Below are 17,725 nucleotides of genomic sequence, written 5' to 3'. Positions count from 1 at the left end.
GTAACAGCCTTACATTTATATGGGGCTTTGATACCACATCTTGGATGCTATGTGCAGTCACGGTCTCCGTAGTTAAGGAAGGACATAAATGCATTGGCAGTGTTTCAAAAGAGATTTATTACATTGACACTTGGACAGAATGGATTGTTTTAGAGGATAGGATTCCACAATCTGGGATTATTTCAGTTGAAGTTGAGAGAGTTAGGAACGACTTGTTTGAAGTGTATAAGATTTAGGGGCCACCCTGTTAGAACAGACATGCAAATGTTTTTCTCAATCTGAGGTTTGTATAACTCTGCTTCAGAATGCAGAGAAGGCAATGTAATTGATTCTTTTTTTAAAGACAAAAATACATAGGTTTTTGTTGGGCAGGGGAATTGACTGAGAGACTGAGGTATTCTGGCGCCATGAAGCTTTCCATTTTCATTGATATTGGATGCTTTTGCATAAATGTTTACCACCTTTTGCAAACTATATTTTCAGATTTGTGACAGGAACTCCTTGAAATTAATGAAGTGTGTCTTTGCACATCTGAAAGATGTGTTAAATTCAATAATAATTTTAATGCAGTAAGATTATGTTACTTGAGTTTTTTTAAAACTTTTTGGCGGAGTGAACAGTTCTCATTGTACCGTTTTTGGTTATAGTTTAACATGTCCATCTCATTGCCAAGCATGAAACATTCTTTAAATTTATTGTTTCTCACCGAGCAGTCAGTGCTTGATTCTTACTTTCTTATATGAACTTTTTCTTCTTTGAAGTTGAATGTAAAGCTCGCTTCCTGGCTCCAAGTTTCCATGTTGATGACCCTGTGCAAATCCATGTATACCTTCGAGCTCATTGCCCTCATCCGTTCAGATTTTCAAAGCTCTGTGTCTGTTTTAACAACCAGGTGAGATAACATTTAGATCCTTTCTTGTGATAAGACTTAGTTGTCTGTAACAGCACGTTTTTCACCCGTCTGTTTGCTTGGCTCAGTAGTAGGGCTCTTGCTTCCTTTTCAGAAGATTAAGTTCACACTTTGTACTATGATTCAGTGGTTAAATGTGTAATGACATAAAAATATACAATTTTCACTCATTTGGTGCTAAAGCCACCAAATAGGTGGGTAGGATGGTCCTACCTGAGCGTTCCATTGATAAGATGTGTTGTTTTACTTTGAATTTCTAAATACCCTTGCATGAACTCTTAGACGGTTTGATTTGGAGGGATGGTCATGTTATGCATTTCTCTTATTTGCCTAGATTTCTCTTAAACTCACTATACCTCACCTCAATTACTCCTTTGGGCAGCAAGCTTCACATTCTAATCGTGCTCTGGCATATATTTCTTGGTGTTCCTGTTAGGGAGACTTTGATTTGATTTTCTGTTTTGTACCACTAACCAAAATGATCCTGAGCAGTTGTGCTCCGATGCCAGAGTGGACCCAGTTGCAAATGTAATATATTTTAATGCAAACGTCTTTCTTCTTAAGGAGTATAACCAACATTGTGTAATAGAAGACACCTATCAAACATCTGACATCTTAGAAGCTTCATCTCAGGGAACTATGTGCTTAGTCCCTGGTAAAACTAGGCAGTATGTGTTCAAATTTGTTGCGAGGACTGAAGATGTTGGAAAGAAAGTGGAGGTAAGTTTTTACTTGTTGGTTTGAAATATCTCTGTTCTTGAATGCAAATAATGTGAGTAAGAAACATTGTACATGGATAACAATTGCAATCAATTTTGCTACATCTGTACTGAAACTTCATCTTTGTATGTAGAGTCAAAGCATCGTAGAGATGAACAGCATGGGAACAGACCCTTCAGTCCAACTCATCATGCTAACCAGATCTCCTAAATAAATCTAGTCCCATTTGCTGCACTCATATCCTTCTAAACCCTACTAAACTTATTCCTATACCCGTTCAGATACCTTTTAAATGTTGTAATTGTACTAGCCTCCATCACTTCCTCTGGCAGCTCATTCAATACACGCACCACCCTCTGACCCTCCAACTCTGGCAATATGCTTGTAAATCTTTTCTGAATCCTTTCAAGTTTCACAACATCCTTCTTGCAGCAGAAGACCAGAACTGCATACAATATTCTCCAAGTGGCCTAACCAATGTCATGTATGGCCGCAACATAACCTCCCAACTCCTATACTCGATGCTTTGACCAATAAAGGAAAGTATACCAAATACCGCCTTCAATATCCTATCTACCTGCGACTTTACTTTCAAGGAAATATGAACCTGCACTCCAAGGTCTCTTTGTTCAGCAACACTCCGCAGGACCTTATTAAGTGTATACGTCCTCTTCTGATTTGCCTTTCCAAAATGCAGTACCTCACATTTATCTAAATTAACTCCATCTGTCACTCCTCGACCCATTGGTCCATCTGATCAAGATCTCGTTGTACTTTGAGGTAACCTTGGCTGTCCACTACACCTCCAATTTTGGTGTCATCTGTAAACTTACTAACTATATCTCCTATGTTCACATCCAAATCAATTATATAAATGACAAAAAACAGTGGACCCCAGCACCGATCCTTGTGGCACTCCACTGGTCACAGGCCTCCAGTCTGAAAAGCGATCTTCTATGACCACCCTCTGTCTTCCACCTTCGAGCCAGTTCTATACCCAAATGGCTTGTTCTCCCTCTATTCCATGTGATCTAACCTTGCTAACAAGTCTATCATGAGGAGTCTTGTTGAATGCCTTACTGAAGTCCATATAGATCATGCCCATTGCTCTGCCCTCATCAGTCCTCTTCATTACTTCAAAAAACTCAAGTTAAGTTAGTGAGACATGACTTCCCATGTATAATCACATTAGGCTATAAACCATGTCACTTAAATGATAATTGGTATTAGTTTTATCCCTGGACATGGTAACATCAGTTTTGTCCCTTTTGTTTTCCTGAAAATATTATGTTTTTTTTTCATCAATGTTTGCTGAGTAAATTCTGATCCTAAAATTAAATGCTATTTCTACTGTCTATGCTATCAGATTACTTCTGTAGACCTGGTTCTCGGCAGTGATATTGGCAGATGTGTGATACTTAACTGGAGAGGTGGAGGAGGAGATGCTGCATCATGTCAGGAGGCCCTGCAGGCCACTCGATCCTTTAAACGGAGACCAAAGTTGCCAGGCAGTGAAGTATGTTGGGACAGCATTACAATACAGGCAAGCACCATGTGAGTATAAGAAAGGATTAGTTTGATACAATAACTCACGAAAATCCATTATTCAGCTTCCGTACCATTCACAATTGCCATACTGTAGCTGAGGCAAAGAACAGTCCTGTTTGTCTGCAGTTGTGTACGTGGATTTGGCATTAAGAAGTTGTTCAAAGTTTAATAACATAATCAGAAAAGAATCTTAGCCTGTGTATGCAATTTATTTTTAGTTTTGCTTTTGCAAGATCAGTGAGATCGCACAGTCCTTACCCTAAATAGATTTAAAATGAAAAAAATTTAGAATACATGCTTGTACAAACCTGTAGTTTAAAAGTTATTTCCTCCTTCATGGAACAGTATTAGTGTTTCTACATGTTTTACATAGAATTCCTACGGTGTAGAAGCAAGCCATTCGGCCCATCGAGTCCAGACCGAACCTCTGAACAGCATTCCACCCAGACACAACTCCCTACCACCACCACCACCTCCTCCCCACCCCAAAAAAAACCTATCCCTGTAATCTTATTTCCCATTGCTCATTCACCTAGTCCACACATTGCTGGACTCTCTGGGCAACTTAGCATGGCCAATCCACCTAACCTGCACATCTTTGGACTTACACAAAAATGTAATACGATATCTGGAGAAGAAGTGTGGCACTGGGGAAAGCACAGCAGGTCAGGCAGCATCTGAGGAGCAAGACGGTCAATGTTTCGGGCATAACCCTTCAGGACTGGAAGGAGGCTGAAAAATGAATTGGAGGAATGGTGTTCAGCTAGCGGAAAGGTAGGTGGGATGGTGATAGATAGGGGGAAGGAAGATTGACAGGTAGGTTAGTTCAGGTCAAGAGGGCATTGTTGAGTTAGTGGGTTGGCTGTGGGTTGGCTCTGGGACGGGATGTGGAGGGGAGATTTGGAAACTGGTGATTTCAGTGTCCTGAGGCAGTGGGTGAGGTGTTCCTCCTCCAGTTTGCAGGTGGCCTTGTTTGAAGGAGGCCCAGAATGGCCATGTCATTGGTGGAATGAGAGAGCAAGTTGAAATGGTTGGTCACCGGAAGGTGGGGTTGGTTGATGCATACAGACAAGAGATGTTCCCTGAACCACTCTGCGAGTTTGTGCTGCTTCTCTGCATTGCAGAGGAAACCACATTGAGAACACATGCAGTAACTGAGGTTTGAGGATATGCAAATAAATCTTTGCCGGATTTGTAATGGTCCTTTGCAGCCTGGGACAGAGGTGAGGGGGAGGTTTGGGCATAGCTTTTGCACCTCTTATGGCGGCAGGGATAGGTGCCAGGTGTGGAGAGGGAGTTGGTGGGAAGTGTGGACCTAATATGGTCCCTTCATGAGTGAAATGCAAATAGGAGGGGGGAAGGAAATCTATTTTTGTTGATGGGTCTGACTGTAGGTGGCAAAATGGCAGAGGATGATGCACTGGATTTGGAGATTAGTGGGGTGGAATGTGAGGACCGGGGAGATTTTATCCTTGTGGTGGGGTTTCAAGGGCAGACGTGCAGGAAATGGAGAAGATGGAATTGAGGACATTGTTGATAACGGACTAGGGGAAATTGTGGTCCTGGAAATAGGAGCAGATATGGCAGAGGCGGAGGAATTGGGAGTAAGGGGGAGTGGGAGGAGGTGTAGTCAAGGTCCGATAGGAGTCGGTAGGTTTGAAGTCGTTTCAGTGTTAAGTCCGTCATTGGAGATGGGAAGGCCCAGGTAAGGGAGGGGGAGGTGTTTGAGATGGTCCAGGTGAACTTGAGGTCAGTGGAAGGTATTGAAGTGGATGAGCTGTTTACCCTACTCGTGGGTACAGTCATCGATGTATCAGAGGAAAAGGTGCCATTATCACTGTTGAAGAGGGACTGTTCCACATATCCTGTGAAGTGGCAGGCATTGCTGGGACCCATAAGGCTACCCATAGCCACCCCTCTGGTTTGTAGGAGGTGGGAGGATTGGAAGAAGTTGTTTAGGGTGAGGACCAGTTCCATCAATCAAATGTGTGTGTCGGTGGAGGGGAACTGGGTGGGTTGGTGGGAGAGGAAGAAACTGAGGACGGATTTGAGATAAGTGGTGATGAGTTCAGTAGGATAGGAGCAGGCAGAGACAATCTGTTGACTGGGCCAGTCAGCTTTGTGGATTTTAGGTGAGCGTGCGGGATTGGGGAACCATGAGGTTGGAGGCTGAGGATGGGAGATCACTGAGGTGAGGAGATTGTGGATGGTTTTTGAGATGACGGTTTGGTGATGAGAAGTGAAGTCATGGTAAAGGGGCAGGTGGTGTCAGTGAGTTGGCATCTGGCCTTGGCGATGTAGAGGTTGGTGTGCCATACTACCACCATGCCTTTCCTGTCGGGCAGTTTGATGATGTTGGGTTGGAAGGGAGGGAATGGAGTGCTGTGCTTTGTCCAGCACCACACTTTATTAACACTGACTACTCCAGTCTCTGGAGTCCTCACTATCTCCTTTCTGGAGAAGAATCTTATTTTAGCAAATGTTTCTTTATTAGCAGAAAACAGAGAAACGAGCAGTTGATCATCTAGCATTATCAATGCAGAAACGCTGCTGGAACGATTTAGTGATGTACCTTTAATTTGTGACAGAAGGAGGATATTCAGATCATTGAAGCAATGATGGCTCTCTGAGCAACAGAGACAAACCCACTCACCTGCTCTATTCTTACAGCCCCACGATTTTATTTCAATCAGTTGTCAATTCCATTTCCTTTCAAAATCATTTAACATCTCCACATCTACCACCTGTGTAGGCAACAAGTTCACAGTCAGTACTGCTTGCTCTCTTCATTCTTCCACCTCAGCCCTGTATCTCCTTTTCAAAATCTGACATCTGTAGCTGACTTACCTCAATGTATTCTAATCTTCTAGACTTGTTTTAATTTTTCCCCTCATTCTTCTTTGTTCCAAAGAGAACAGCTCCAGCTTCACCAGCTTTGTAACCAAACTTTTTCATCCCTGAAATATCTGGTATATCCCCCTCTCCATCTTGTTGAGCACATGTGAGTTCTTACCCAAAACCTTTGTCTAGGAGCTGTAATGTACCCAAAATGGTGGATGAACTGAAATGATTTTCAAGCTCTTTATTGACAAGCTTATTAAAAGTTTTGAATAAAGTTCATAAACCAAATAGGGAAGACCTGAGACCGGTGTCAAGTCAGTGATCTTTTCAAGCAATGCTTTTCTTTCTCTCTATCTATCTCTCCTTTTCAGTTCAAAGACTCTGAACTTTACAGACCTGATTTAATGCTTGAACACAAAACTAGAGGCAGCTTATTTTTTTACTGTTGTAGACTTTTTGTCTCAGTCTTTGCAAATTTTTAAAATTTAAGGTGATACTGACCTTTATTCCTATTATAATCTGGTGCGAGGTTGTAATCCCACAGAGCAACTCATTTAAACCTTATGCAGCAGAACAAAAACATTCATCTTTCAAGATTATTATACATATTGAACAAAGTTTTCTGTTATCAATTAACAATAACAGTCCAGCTTTTTTTCCAGTTTAGATATCATGTCTTGAGCAAATTTAACAACAAACAACTTCCTGGTCATTGTCCCCTCAGGATTGTTGATTCCACATATAAGCATCTGTGAAAATCTGGACAAGAGAGAAAAGAAAAAGACCCCGAGCTTTAACTATAGGTTAATGAATCAAATGCTACAAAATTAAGTCAGGAAAACATTATCATGTTGGCAATTTTTTTTCTGCAATTTGCTCATTTATTAGAATGTAGATAAAGTTATTCTGTGGAGCTTTGGAAATCTTTGTTTTCCTGGTTTAACTTTCCACTAATCATAGAGAAAACAGTTTTCAAAGTGAATATAGTTTGTGTGGTGACCAGCTGTTTCTGAAGCTTGACATAATTTTGTTTCCAGTTCAACAATGTAGGGGTGAGCTTTCACCATTTGGTTCATTTTGTGTTTCTCTAATTATACATCTACAGACATTTCCTTTTGTGCATTTTGTAGTTGATTTGATCATTTGTGTTCTGTGTGGCACTACTGCTTTGGGATGAGTGATTTCAGCTTAAAATGTTTATTCCTGTCAGCAATGATCTGCTTTTATTATTTTTCTTTTCACAATTGAAGGGTGATTTCTCGAATTCCAAGAATATCAGTTCAGCTGCGACATGAGCCACCTGCCTTGACTAATGAAATGTATTGCTTAGCAGTCACTGTACAGTCACAGGAAGCGACCACTGCAAAAGAAATCAAGCTCACAGCAGGTTTAAAACCAGGTATGCAAATATGTAGATTTGATACACCAGGATTTCTTTTATAGGATTTATGTCTGTAATGGGATAAATTATCCGGAGTATTAATATACACATTGAATCAGAAGTGGTTGCACATTTAGCCAGTGTTATACAACTCCAGTGTAACAGCTGGAATTGACTCCTCATCCTGGACAGCGAAGTGTTCCTTTTCAGTTGTATAGAGTTGTTTCTTACAGCGTTCAGTCTTCAGGCTGTGTACATTTGAAGCAAAGTTAAATTCCATGTTAGAATGCCACCACCTGCTAGTTTCCCCCAAGCCACTTACCATCCTAAGTTTGAAATATACTGATACTCCCTTGCTGTCACCGGGTCAAAATCATGGAACACTCTCCCTGCCAGCACCTACAGCAAGTGGATTGCAGCAGCTGAAGAAGGTTCCTCTTCACCATCTTCTCAAGGGCAATTAGAAATGGGCAATAAACACTGATTCACCAATGATGCACTCATCCCCTGAATGAATGAAAGATTATTTCAATTTTGTCTGAAACTTGCTACTGTATTGTGTATGTATTTAAGCAATGGGCTGTGGAAATATGAAGCAATTTGCATAGAAAGAGAGGTAAACCGTCATGTGCTGGAAGAAGTACGGTGAAAATTATCAATGCACCTCATTCAAGCTGATCCATGACCATAAAGAAAACGTGAGAATTTATGATTAGATTAGATAGATGATTAGATTACTTACAGTGTGGAAACAGGCCCTTCGGCCCAACAAGTCCACACCGACCCGCCAAAGCGTAACCCACCCAAACCCATTCTCCTACATTTACCCCTTCACCTAACACTACGGGCAATTTAGCATGGCCAATTCACCTAACCCCTGCACATTTTTGGATTGTGGGAGGAAACCGGAGCACCCGGAGGAAACCCACGCAGACACGGGGAGAATGTGCAAACTCCACACAGAGAGTCGCCTGAGGCGGGAATTGAACCCGGGTCTCTGGCGCTGTGAAGCAGCAGTGCTAACCACTGTGCTACCGTGCCGCCCAGAATTTAGTTGTGGAATAAAGTCATTTTTATTTTGAGAAAAGCAATGGCAGGACTTTTTAAATTTAACATCCTCTGTATATGATTTCACTAAGAAATGCAGTTATAAACATAGTAGACTATTTGACCTGGCTGCTAATTCGTATCAAAGGTAAAAGAAACCTATATCTGGCACTTAACGTATGTCTTAAATATCTCATCACATATCATGAATGATTTTTGTTGATGTCTTTATTTAAGGTTAAGGTAAATAGGTTAATCAAGTGTGCATAAATAGGAAGAGGGCTCTTGTGGCTCAGTGATGATGTCCCTGCCTCTGTTAGAAGACTGCTGTTCAAGTTCTTACCTGTGTCGTAACATGTAACCAGGCTGAGTTTAAGAGGTAGCTATGTAAATAGGGAGCAGTAATATGCTGAGAGAGAGGAGTGAGAGAGGGGTCAGACTGAACAAATCAATACACTGTCTCCGCAGAGAAAATAATTGTATCTTGGTTTCACTCCCCAACTGGATTGGATTCTATAAATTTGGTGTAAGGAAATGTTAGAAGCTATTACTAAGACTTTATAACCTCGCACTTGGATAAGTTCCAGGTGATCAGGTAGAAACAACATGTTTTTATCAACGGGAAGTCATGTTTAACGAATTCCTTGGCGTTCTTTGAAGTAACTTGTGCTGCAGATGAAGGGGAAATGAGTGAATGTATTGTATTTAGATTTCCAGAACTTATTTGATAAGGTGCAACATCAAAGATTATTATGGGAAATAGAAGCTCATGCTGTAGGAGGTATCATATTGTCACAGATAGAAGATTGACTTGCAAACTGGAAGCAAAGATTAGAAATAAGTATAGCATTTAAAGTTCGAGTGGTGTGCCATCGGGGTTGGTCTGGTGTTTCAATTTTTTGTAATAAGTGATCTGGATGAAGGGATTGAAGGTATGGTAGCTAAATGTGATGATACAGTTTGGAAAGTGAGTTGTGAAGAGGAACCTACAAAGAGATACAGATGGATTAAGTGAGTGGAAAAGATATGACAAATGGAGTATGATGTGTAAACGTGTTAAATTGTTTGTTTTGGCAGAAAATTTAAAAACATATCAAAGAGATTGTAGAACTCAGATTCTCTCTGGGGGCCCTCGTGTATGAATCACAGAAGGTTTATATGCAAGTATGGCAAATAGTCAGGAATGATGATAGAATGTTATGGTTTATTGTGAGGGAAAATTGAATAGACAGTCAGGGGGTTATGCTTTAGTTATGCAAGAACATGGGAATTAGGAGCAGAAGTAGACAATTCAACCCTTCAAGCCTGATCTGCCATTTAACATGATCAGGGCTGATCTTGTGCTGGTCTAAATTCCTCTTTCCTGCCTGCCTGCTCCTCATTGTCCTTTTATCCTGCTTTTCATCAGAAACATTTTTTATCTCTTGAATCTGTTGATTTATTCTACCTCCACTGCACTCTGGCAGTGAGTTTGGCAGATTCACAGCTCCTGAAAGTAGTAGTTCCTCCTCATTCCAATTTTGAATGTCCTGTTCTTATTCAATATCTATGACCTCTTGTTTGAGACTGTCTCTCACTTGGATGATATGTTCAACGTAGACCTTATCAAACCCCCTTCAGCATTTTATATACCTCAATCAGATTCTCCCCCCCCCCCCCCCCCCCCCCCCCATTCTTCTGAACTCCAGCGAGTACAAATCTAAGCAATTCAACCACTTCTCATACAACAGCCCTTTCATTCCTGGAGTCAACTGGTGATTGTGGAAGTGTTTCCAGAGCCACCACATCCTCCAAGTAAGGAGACCAAGTCTGGACACACTACTCCAGGTATAGTCTCATCGACTCCTATATAACATTAATAATATTACTTTCATAATCCGTCCTTTTGCAATAAAGGCTAGGATTCCATTTACTTCATTATATGCTGCACCTGCATACCCACTTTTTATGATTCATGCACAAAAACGTCTAGATCTCTCTGCGCTGACACACTTTGAATCTGCTTCCCAGTTAAACAATAATCAGTCTTTCTATTTTACGAGCCAAAATAGACACCCTCGCACTTAACCACATTAAACTCCATTTGCCTGGTTCTGGTTCATTCTCCTACCCTCTCAATATCCATCTGTAAACTCTTCTTCACTGCCTGCTTTCCCACCTATTTTAGTGTCATCCGTGAGCTTTGTTATGTTACACTCTGTCCCTGCTTGCAGATCATTCTTATAGCTTGTAAATAGTTGAGGTCCATGAACTGAAACCTATGGTACCACACTAGTTCGAGTTCACTTTCTGGAGAAAGACCCATTTTCCTGACAGCCTGCTTTCTATCAGTCAACCGATTCTCTATCCAAGTCAATTAACCTACTGGGATCTAACCTTCCAGATTAGTCTTTTAAGTAGCACCTGTCAAATGCCTCCTTGAAGTCAAGATATTCCACATCTACCAGATTCCTATTATCCATTTTGAAAGTTATATACTCAAAGAACTCCAAATTTGTCAGGAATAACCTGCCCTTCATGAAACTGCTGACACTAGTGATTTGAGCTTTGTTATTCCAAGTGTTCAGTTATCTCTCCTTTGACTCCAGCAACTTTCCCACTACAGAAGTTCATTGTTGGAAAAATCCATCTAGTTCACTAACCTCCTTTGGAGAAGGGAACTTCCATATTTATCTGGTCTGGCCTACGTGTGACTCGAGCCACAACAATGTAGTTGACTCTTAACTGCCCTTTAGACAATTAGTGATGAGTAATAAATGCTGCCTAGATAATGGTGTCTACATCCTGTGAATGAATTTTTAAAAATATTAAGGTCAAGTGAACTGGTCGAAGGTTTTCCACTTTTTGCTATCTCCTTTTTTGAATAGGGGTGTCAAAGGGGCAGCACGGTGGCTCAATGGTTAGCACTGCTGCCTCACAGCACCAGGAATCCAGGTTTGATTCTGGCCTCTGGCCACTGTCTGTGTGGAGTTTGCACATTCTCCCCATGTCTGCACGGGTTTCCTCTGGGTGCTCTGGTTTCCTCCCACAGTCTAAAGGTGTGCAGGTCAGGTGAATTGGCCATTCTAAATTGCCCATAGTGCTAGCTGCATTAGTCAGAGGGAAATGGGTCTCGGTGGATTAATCTTCGAAGGGTTGGTGAGGACTTGATGAGCCAAAGGGCCTGTTCCCACACTGTAGGGAATCTAATCTAATCTTAGCATGTTTCCAATTCATTGGTATCTTTCCAGAAATCAGGGAATTTTGGAAAATCATCACTATTGCATCTATTGTCTCTGTTGCCACCTCCTTTCATACTCTTGGGTGCAAGCCATCGGGCGCTGGGGACTTAGTTACCTTTAATCCCATCAGTTTACTATAACTAGGGAGAAATAATTAAGTAATTTCACTAAGTTCCTTTGTATTAACTGCAGTTTTAGGGAAAAATAATATTTGTTTTTCACTGTGAAAACAGACAAAATATTGATTTAGTGCCTCTAATTTCAAAGTTTGCCATCATTACTTCACCATTTTTGACTTCTAAAGATCAACATTTACTTTGACTGTTTTCCTTTTTAACTTATAGAAGCTTTTGGTATCCGTGCTTGTGATTTCTGCTAGTTTCCTTTCATTGGTCATCTTGGCTCTTGTGATCTCGTTTCTGGTAACCCTTTGCTGATGTTTAAAGTTCTCCCCATCCTCCAGATTGCCACTAACGTTTGCAGTATGATAAACTGTAGCTTTACTTTTATCTTTAACTTCCTTGTTAAGCCATGGATGATTTTTCACTTTTTTACAATTCCTCTTCCCCTCCGGGATGTACTTTAATTAGTTATTGAGTATTTCCCTAAGAATTTACCACTGTTCTTGAACTGTCTTGCCCTTTAATATATTTGCCCAGTCAACTTGGGCCAACCCCTTGCTCAGGACTGTTTAATTACCTTTGTCGAATGCTATAACACTCGCATGCAACTGTCTTCACTCTTTCAATGTGAAATCGAAATTCTAGCATTTTGTGGTCACTTCTTCCAAGAGGATCCTTAACTGCAAGATCATTTATCTATTCTTCCTCAATACCAAGTCTAAAGCAGCTAGTTCTCTAGATGGCTCCATGCACTCTATGAAACTTTCTTCGAGGTTACCCTTGCCCAGCTGGTTGATCCAATCAATACGCATGTTCAAATCAGCCATAATTATATTGTACCCTTCTCACAAAGCCTCATTATTTCTTGGTTTATAATATGCCCTACTTCGGAAATATCATTTGGAGCCTGTAAATTACCCTACCAAGGGGTTTCTACCCTTGCTTTTTATTTCCATTCAGACTGATTCAACATTTTTGACCCCTAATACCAATATCATTTCTTAATACAGCCTTAAATCATCCTTAACCAATAAAGTACTGCACGTCCTGCTCCTTCTTGTCTACCCTTTCGGAATATTGAATACCCTTGGATATTTAACACCCAGTCCTGAATTTCCTATAATCACTTTTCAATAATCCCCACAGTTTGTACCCATTTGTCTCTCTTTGTGCCATCAGCTCATCAACTTTATTCTGAACACTGCGTGCATTTCGGTATAAAGTTTTTAAATAAGTTTTACTGCTTTGTCTTTCTCTTCTAATTTTTTTGTGCATTGTACTTTCCACGCTCTCCATCCTTATTTATTAATCCCAGGTAGCACTGAGCCTCACCTCTATCATTTACTCCAACTTTCAACTCCTATTTTGATCATTTGATTCATTCCCTCACCTTGGTTGTTGGATTGGCTCTTCCTGTTTATCCTATTAACCCATATCTTCTGTTTTGGTTCCCAACCCCCTGCCTGAGACCACCAAAAACAGGGCATTGGTGAGACTACTTTGGGAGTACTGTATACAATACTGGTCACTACTTAAGAAAAGATCTTAATGAGTTGGAAGCAGTTCAGTGTGTTATGAGTCTAATACCTGGAAGGTGTGAATTACTTAATGAAGAAAGGCTAGACAAATTAGGCCAGTATCTTGTGGAGTTTAGAAGGTTCGGAGGAGATTTAATGAAATATGCAAAAGATATTGATGTTGAAAGGATGCTGCTGCTTGTGTGCAAATCTATACGGCGGGGGGGCATAGTTTAAATATAAGGGACACCCATTTAAAACAGCTGAGGAAACATATTTTTTCTTTTGAGGGTTGAGTCTTTGGAATACCTTGCCTGAAAAGGCAGTGGATGCAAATTCCTTAAAAAATTTCAAGGCAGAGTTAAATAGATACTTGATCATCAAGGGGCTGAAAGATCATTGAGGATATGCGGGAATGTAGAGTTGAGGTTAAAATCATATCAGCCATGATTTTATTGAATGGCAGAGCAGACCTCAAAGACTGAGAGGTCTTGTTCCTTATTTGTAATCCTTTTCTGAATCAAAGCAACATATGTGTAACACTTGCTCCTATTCTTGTCCTCTGCTGTCTTTTGTATGTTAAGGGGCACAAACATATTAGATTAGATTAGATTACAGTGTGGAAACAGGCCCTTCGGCCCAACAAGTCCATACCGACACGCCGAAGCGCAACCCACCCATACCCCTACATTTACCCCTTACCTAACACTACGGGCAATTTAGTATGGCCAATTCACCTGACCCTGCACACCTTTGGACTGTGGGAGGAAACCGGAGCACCCGGAGGAAACCCACGCAGACACGGGGAGAACGTGCAAACTCCACACAGTCAGTCACCTGAGGCGGGAATTGAACCCGGGTCTCTGGTGCTGTGAGGCAGCAGTGCTAACCACTGTGCCACCGTGCCGCCCAATATATTCAATAGCTATAAATATCTATGGCCCTCAACTGCCTTAGAACTTGCTGAGGATGCGGTTGCATAGCGATAATGTCACTGGGCTCGTAATCCAGAACTCCAGATCAATGTTCTGGTAACTTGAGTAGCGTTCCCTCTAATTTTGTTACTGAGTGTGTGGGTCTTTGGGGCTAGTGAGGTAATGACCTCCAGAGCCCAGAAGTCAATGCTGAGATCGGTGTGCTAATGCCAATCGAATTCAGCTTAAGGGGCATATCCAATCCTACCTTGGCAGCTGATGTAATTTGAATTCAACGGAAATGAGAAATGATGAGCTAGCCTATTTGCAGCTGTGTAACCACTTTTGCTTGTTGTAAAAACCAATCTGATTCACTAATGTCCTTTCAGAAAATCTAAAGGGAAATCGGCCATCTTTACATAGTCTGGCTTGCATATGACTTGAGACCTCGAGCATTGTGGATAACGCATTAGTACCCTCTAGGCAATTGGGGATATGCAATTGGCTTAGCCAGCAACTTCCAAATCCCTTTGAATTTTTAAAGAACTTGTAATTTTAGTCCTGTATCTAAAAGTGCTAAGTTATTTGCTTTCTGTAACAAACTTTTGCTGAGCTGTAATGGACATGGGTTTTTGTGAACAAACATTGAAAATTGGTTTCTAAACCGTTTCCAGGCCAAGATGCCAACCTCACGCAAACAACCCACGTCACCCTTGATGGTACTGAGATGTGCGATGATTCTCATCCTGCATTGCTTCCTGATATTCCCATTGGAGACTTGCACCCAGGCGAAATGGTAAAGTCCCTTTTAATGGGCCTATATGAAAAGTTTAGATCACACTTGGAGAAAGGTGGACCTGTTTAACAATGTATATTCCAGATGAAGAGCCCTTTCCATCAAGTATCTGTATTTGAGAAATTTTGCTTCCAACTATTTTAGTGATTGTGGGTACTGCGCCTGTCATTTCTTTGTATGTACTGTGACAGGTAAAGTTTCCAGCTCAGTTCATGCTCTCCAAAAATGATCCTTTCAATCTCAGCTATTACTGGCTTCAGTAATAAAAATGTATTTTTTTTTAAAAAGAAAATTATGAACTTTTATTCCCTCTTGTGATCAGTGTTTGCATTGTTAATTTTTCTTTGCCAGAATTTCGGCTTCACCTTGACATTTAGTTCCTCAGCAGATGTTCAGCAAGTTGCAGAAGAGCATCAACCAGTGTTCCTGAGCCATTACCTTTTCTTGCTTTTCCTCCTTTTTTTTTCCTCATTCACTATTGTCTAATTTTTTCCAGCTCCCTTCAAATGCTCTGAAAAGCAATAGCCTCACGGACTTATGTAGGCTTTGTTTCTTGCAATGTTCAGCACACAGGCAAAGCATATACATCTAAAGCATGTAAACTAGTGTTCTCTGGAATTATGAAAATATGTGCTGAACTTATTTGGTTAAAAACCTTATTTTGCCGCCTTCCTTAATGTTACATTTATAAGAGATTGATCTTGTATACTAAGGCAACTTGTCTTGCCACTTGTAAATTATATTGAGCATGAATATCTTGACTTTTTCTCTCCAATGATGTCATCACTCTGACCTTGGCACCTTTGGAGACATTTTTATTTCTTCCGACTCAGCATCTACAGATCCCAAAGTATACAACCCGATTTATTGTCTTCAGGAATACTCCGTGCATTTTTCTCGGTGGTCAGTCTTGATCTCCAAATGTTGTGTAGCAAATCGTTTAGTTTTTAATTTCTATGCTATTCCTTCAGCCTTCTCATTTTAATGCACCCACAATAACCTAAGAGCACTTAGTATGTTCAGCTGTTTTAACTGGTCAGAATTCTTGCAGTGCTTTCAGATTAACCATTTGAGTGTAACCATTTTAGTAGAAATTAATATACCTGAGATTCTGGGAAGTTCATTTCTAAATATTTGAACACATTTTATTGAACTGTCTTGCATTCAAAGTTGGGTATTGTTAAAAAGCACCCAAATCTATATGTCATGAGCAAAATGCATTTTTTTTAGCCATGTGGTAAGTTTGAGTTTTGCTGAGGAATTTAGCTGAAGCTTGATGTGTGGAAGAGAATACAAGAGATGAACAGTGCATGGTGATTAGTTGTCAAATTGACCCTGGTTGATTGATGGATAACTGTAATGTTTTGTTTAAATTTAAACCAGGCCTATTGACTCCAGTTAAGGCATTGCTCTAAGGAATGAACCAGCAAATGGTTGGTGTCTATTTTGTTGAGTAGGAAGAGGCATAATGTGTATATTTGTGTTCTTCATGTTTGCACAAAGCAGCGTATTGCTTATTTAATATGTGCATCCTGAAAGTTACATATAGTCACTAAATTGACAGTCCAAGTGGCAATCTTTAGTCGGTTGGACAGTATAATTCATAGCACACAAGATTATGTAACAATTATTATCCAATTATGAAATTACATCTAATGTTGAACAGTCTTTTGAGTTTTGCAAGCATAAGCTTGTTGGACACAGCACCTTTCCTGTTGTCAATAGCCAAAGGAAATTGCTGCTTGATATAATCCACCAGTCTTTGAGACATACTTAGCGTGGCACTATCAAAGAGATTCTTAGTCCACGTTTGTTTGATAGGCAGATCTCTTTAGGTTAATTGCTTCTGTTTGAACATCACACATGTTGCTACTGCATAGTAGTTAGCTTCACCTGTTCTCCAAGGTTTTGCGATACCTTGCCCTTCCAAGTAATCTGTGGTAAACTCTGCATTTGTTCGGGACTGAAAATGGCCAGATTAGGTGCATTCATGAGTTTGCGATATAAAAAGTGACAAATGAGGGAAGCTATTGTCCTGACATATGGCTTACATTTACCTTATTTCAGCATCCATTTTTTATTCTTATTGGTGATTGAATTTTGATAATTATCTACTGCTTCAGATTATTTTAAGAAAAATGGAAGAAATCTAACTTCCAGAAGTATAAATTGTCAGGTATGTGACAGTACCAGATTTTGTTTTCTTCACTGCATAGCAGCTTTACACTGGAAAGAAAAATAGAAATTGCTGGAAAAGTTTGCAGGTCTGGCAGCAGCTGTGGAGAGAAATCAGTTAATGTTTCTGGTCGAGTAACTGTTCCTCAGAACTTCAGTCTGACTTGCTGAGTTTGTCAGCGATTTCTATTTTGTTTCTGATTTACAGCATCCGCAGGTCTCAGTTTTACGCTGGGGTTGTGTTGATGAACAGCTGTCATAGTAAATTTTATTACCCGCTCTCAAAGCCTTTAACAAATTGTGGCATGCAGATGTTCATTTTTAAATAACATTGGTTACTACATAATTTTTTTTGACATTTAATATTTTTTATAGGTGGAAAAAGCACTGCACATCCGATGTGGACAAGTTGGTTCAAGAATATTTTTGGTTCACGTTTCTTATGTTGTTACTACCATTGTTGAGGGCAAAGAAATTGTTTGCAAATGCCATAAGGTTGGTGACGGTTTCCTCCATATTATTTTTCCAGTATC

The 17,725-nt window shown here is 40.3% G+C and overlaps 1 protein-coding gene across 3 annotated transcripts in view; it reads left to right on the top strand.

Annotated features, from left to right (window-relative positions):
• The window catches only part of trappc11 (trafficking protein particle complex subunit 11), an 84,718-nt gene that overhangs the window by 59,425 nt on the left and 7,568 nt on the right, over window positions 1–17,725 (top strand). For all 3 annotated transcript variants that reach the window (XM_043705315.2, XM_043705329.2, XM_043705319.2), the window contains exons 18-23: window positions 762–892; window positions 1,475–1,630; window positions 2,997–3,184; window positions 7,270–7,418; window positions 14,896–15,017; window positions 17,568–17,687. In XM_043705315.2, coding sequence (XP_043561250.2) covers window positions 762–892; window positions 1,475–1,630; window positions 2,997–3,184; window positions 7,270–7,418; window positions 14,896–15,017; window positions 17,568–17,687 — 866 coding nt within the window. The remainder of the gene's footprint in view (window positions 1–761; window positions 893–1,474; window positions 1,631–2,996; window positions 3,185–7,269; window positions 7,419–14,895; window positions 15,018–17,567; window positions 17,688–17,725) is intronic.

This window comes from Chiloscyllium plagiosum, unplaced genomic scaffold, assembly GCF_037043375.1.
Source record: "Chiloscyllium plagiosum isolate Xiang-an unplaced genomic scaffold, Cpla_swu_hap1 HiC_scaffold_2, whole genome shotgun sequence".
Lineage (NCBI taxonomy): Eukaryota > Metazoa > Chordata > Chondrichthyes > Orectolobiformes > Hemiscylliidae > Chiloscyllium > Chiloscyllium plagiosum.
The sequence above is the reverse complement of the archived record's forward strand: the minus strand, read 5'-3'. Positions and strand labels throughout refer to the sequence as shown.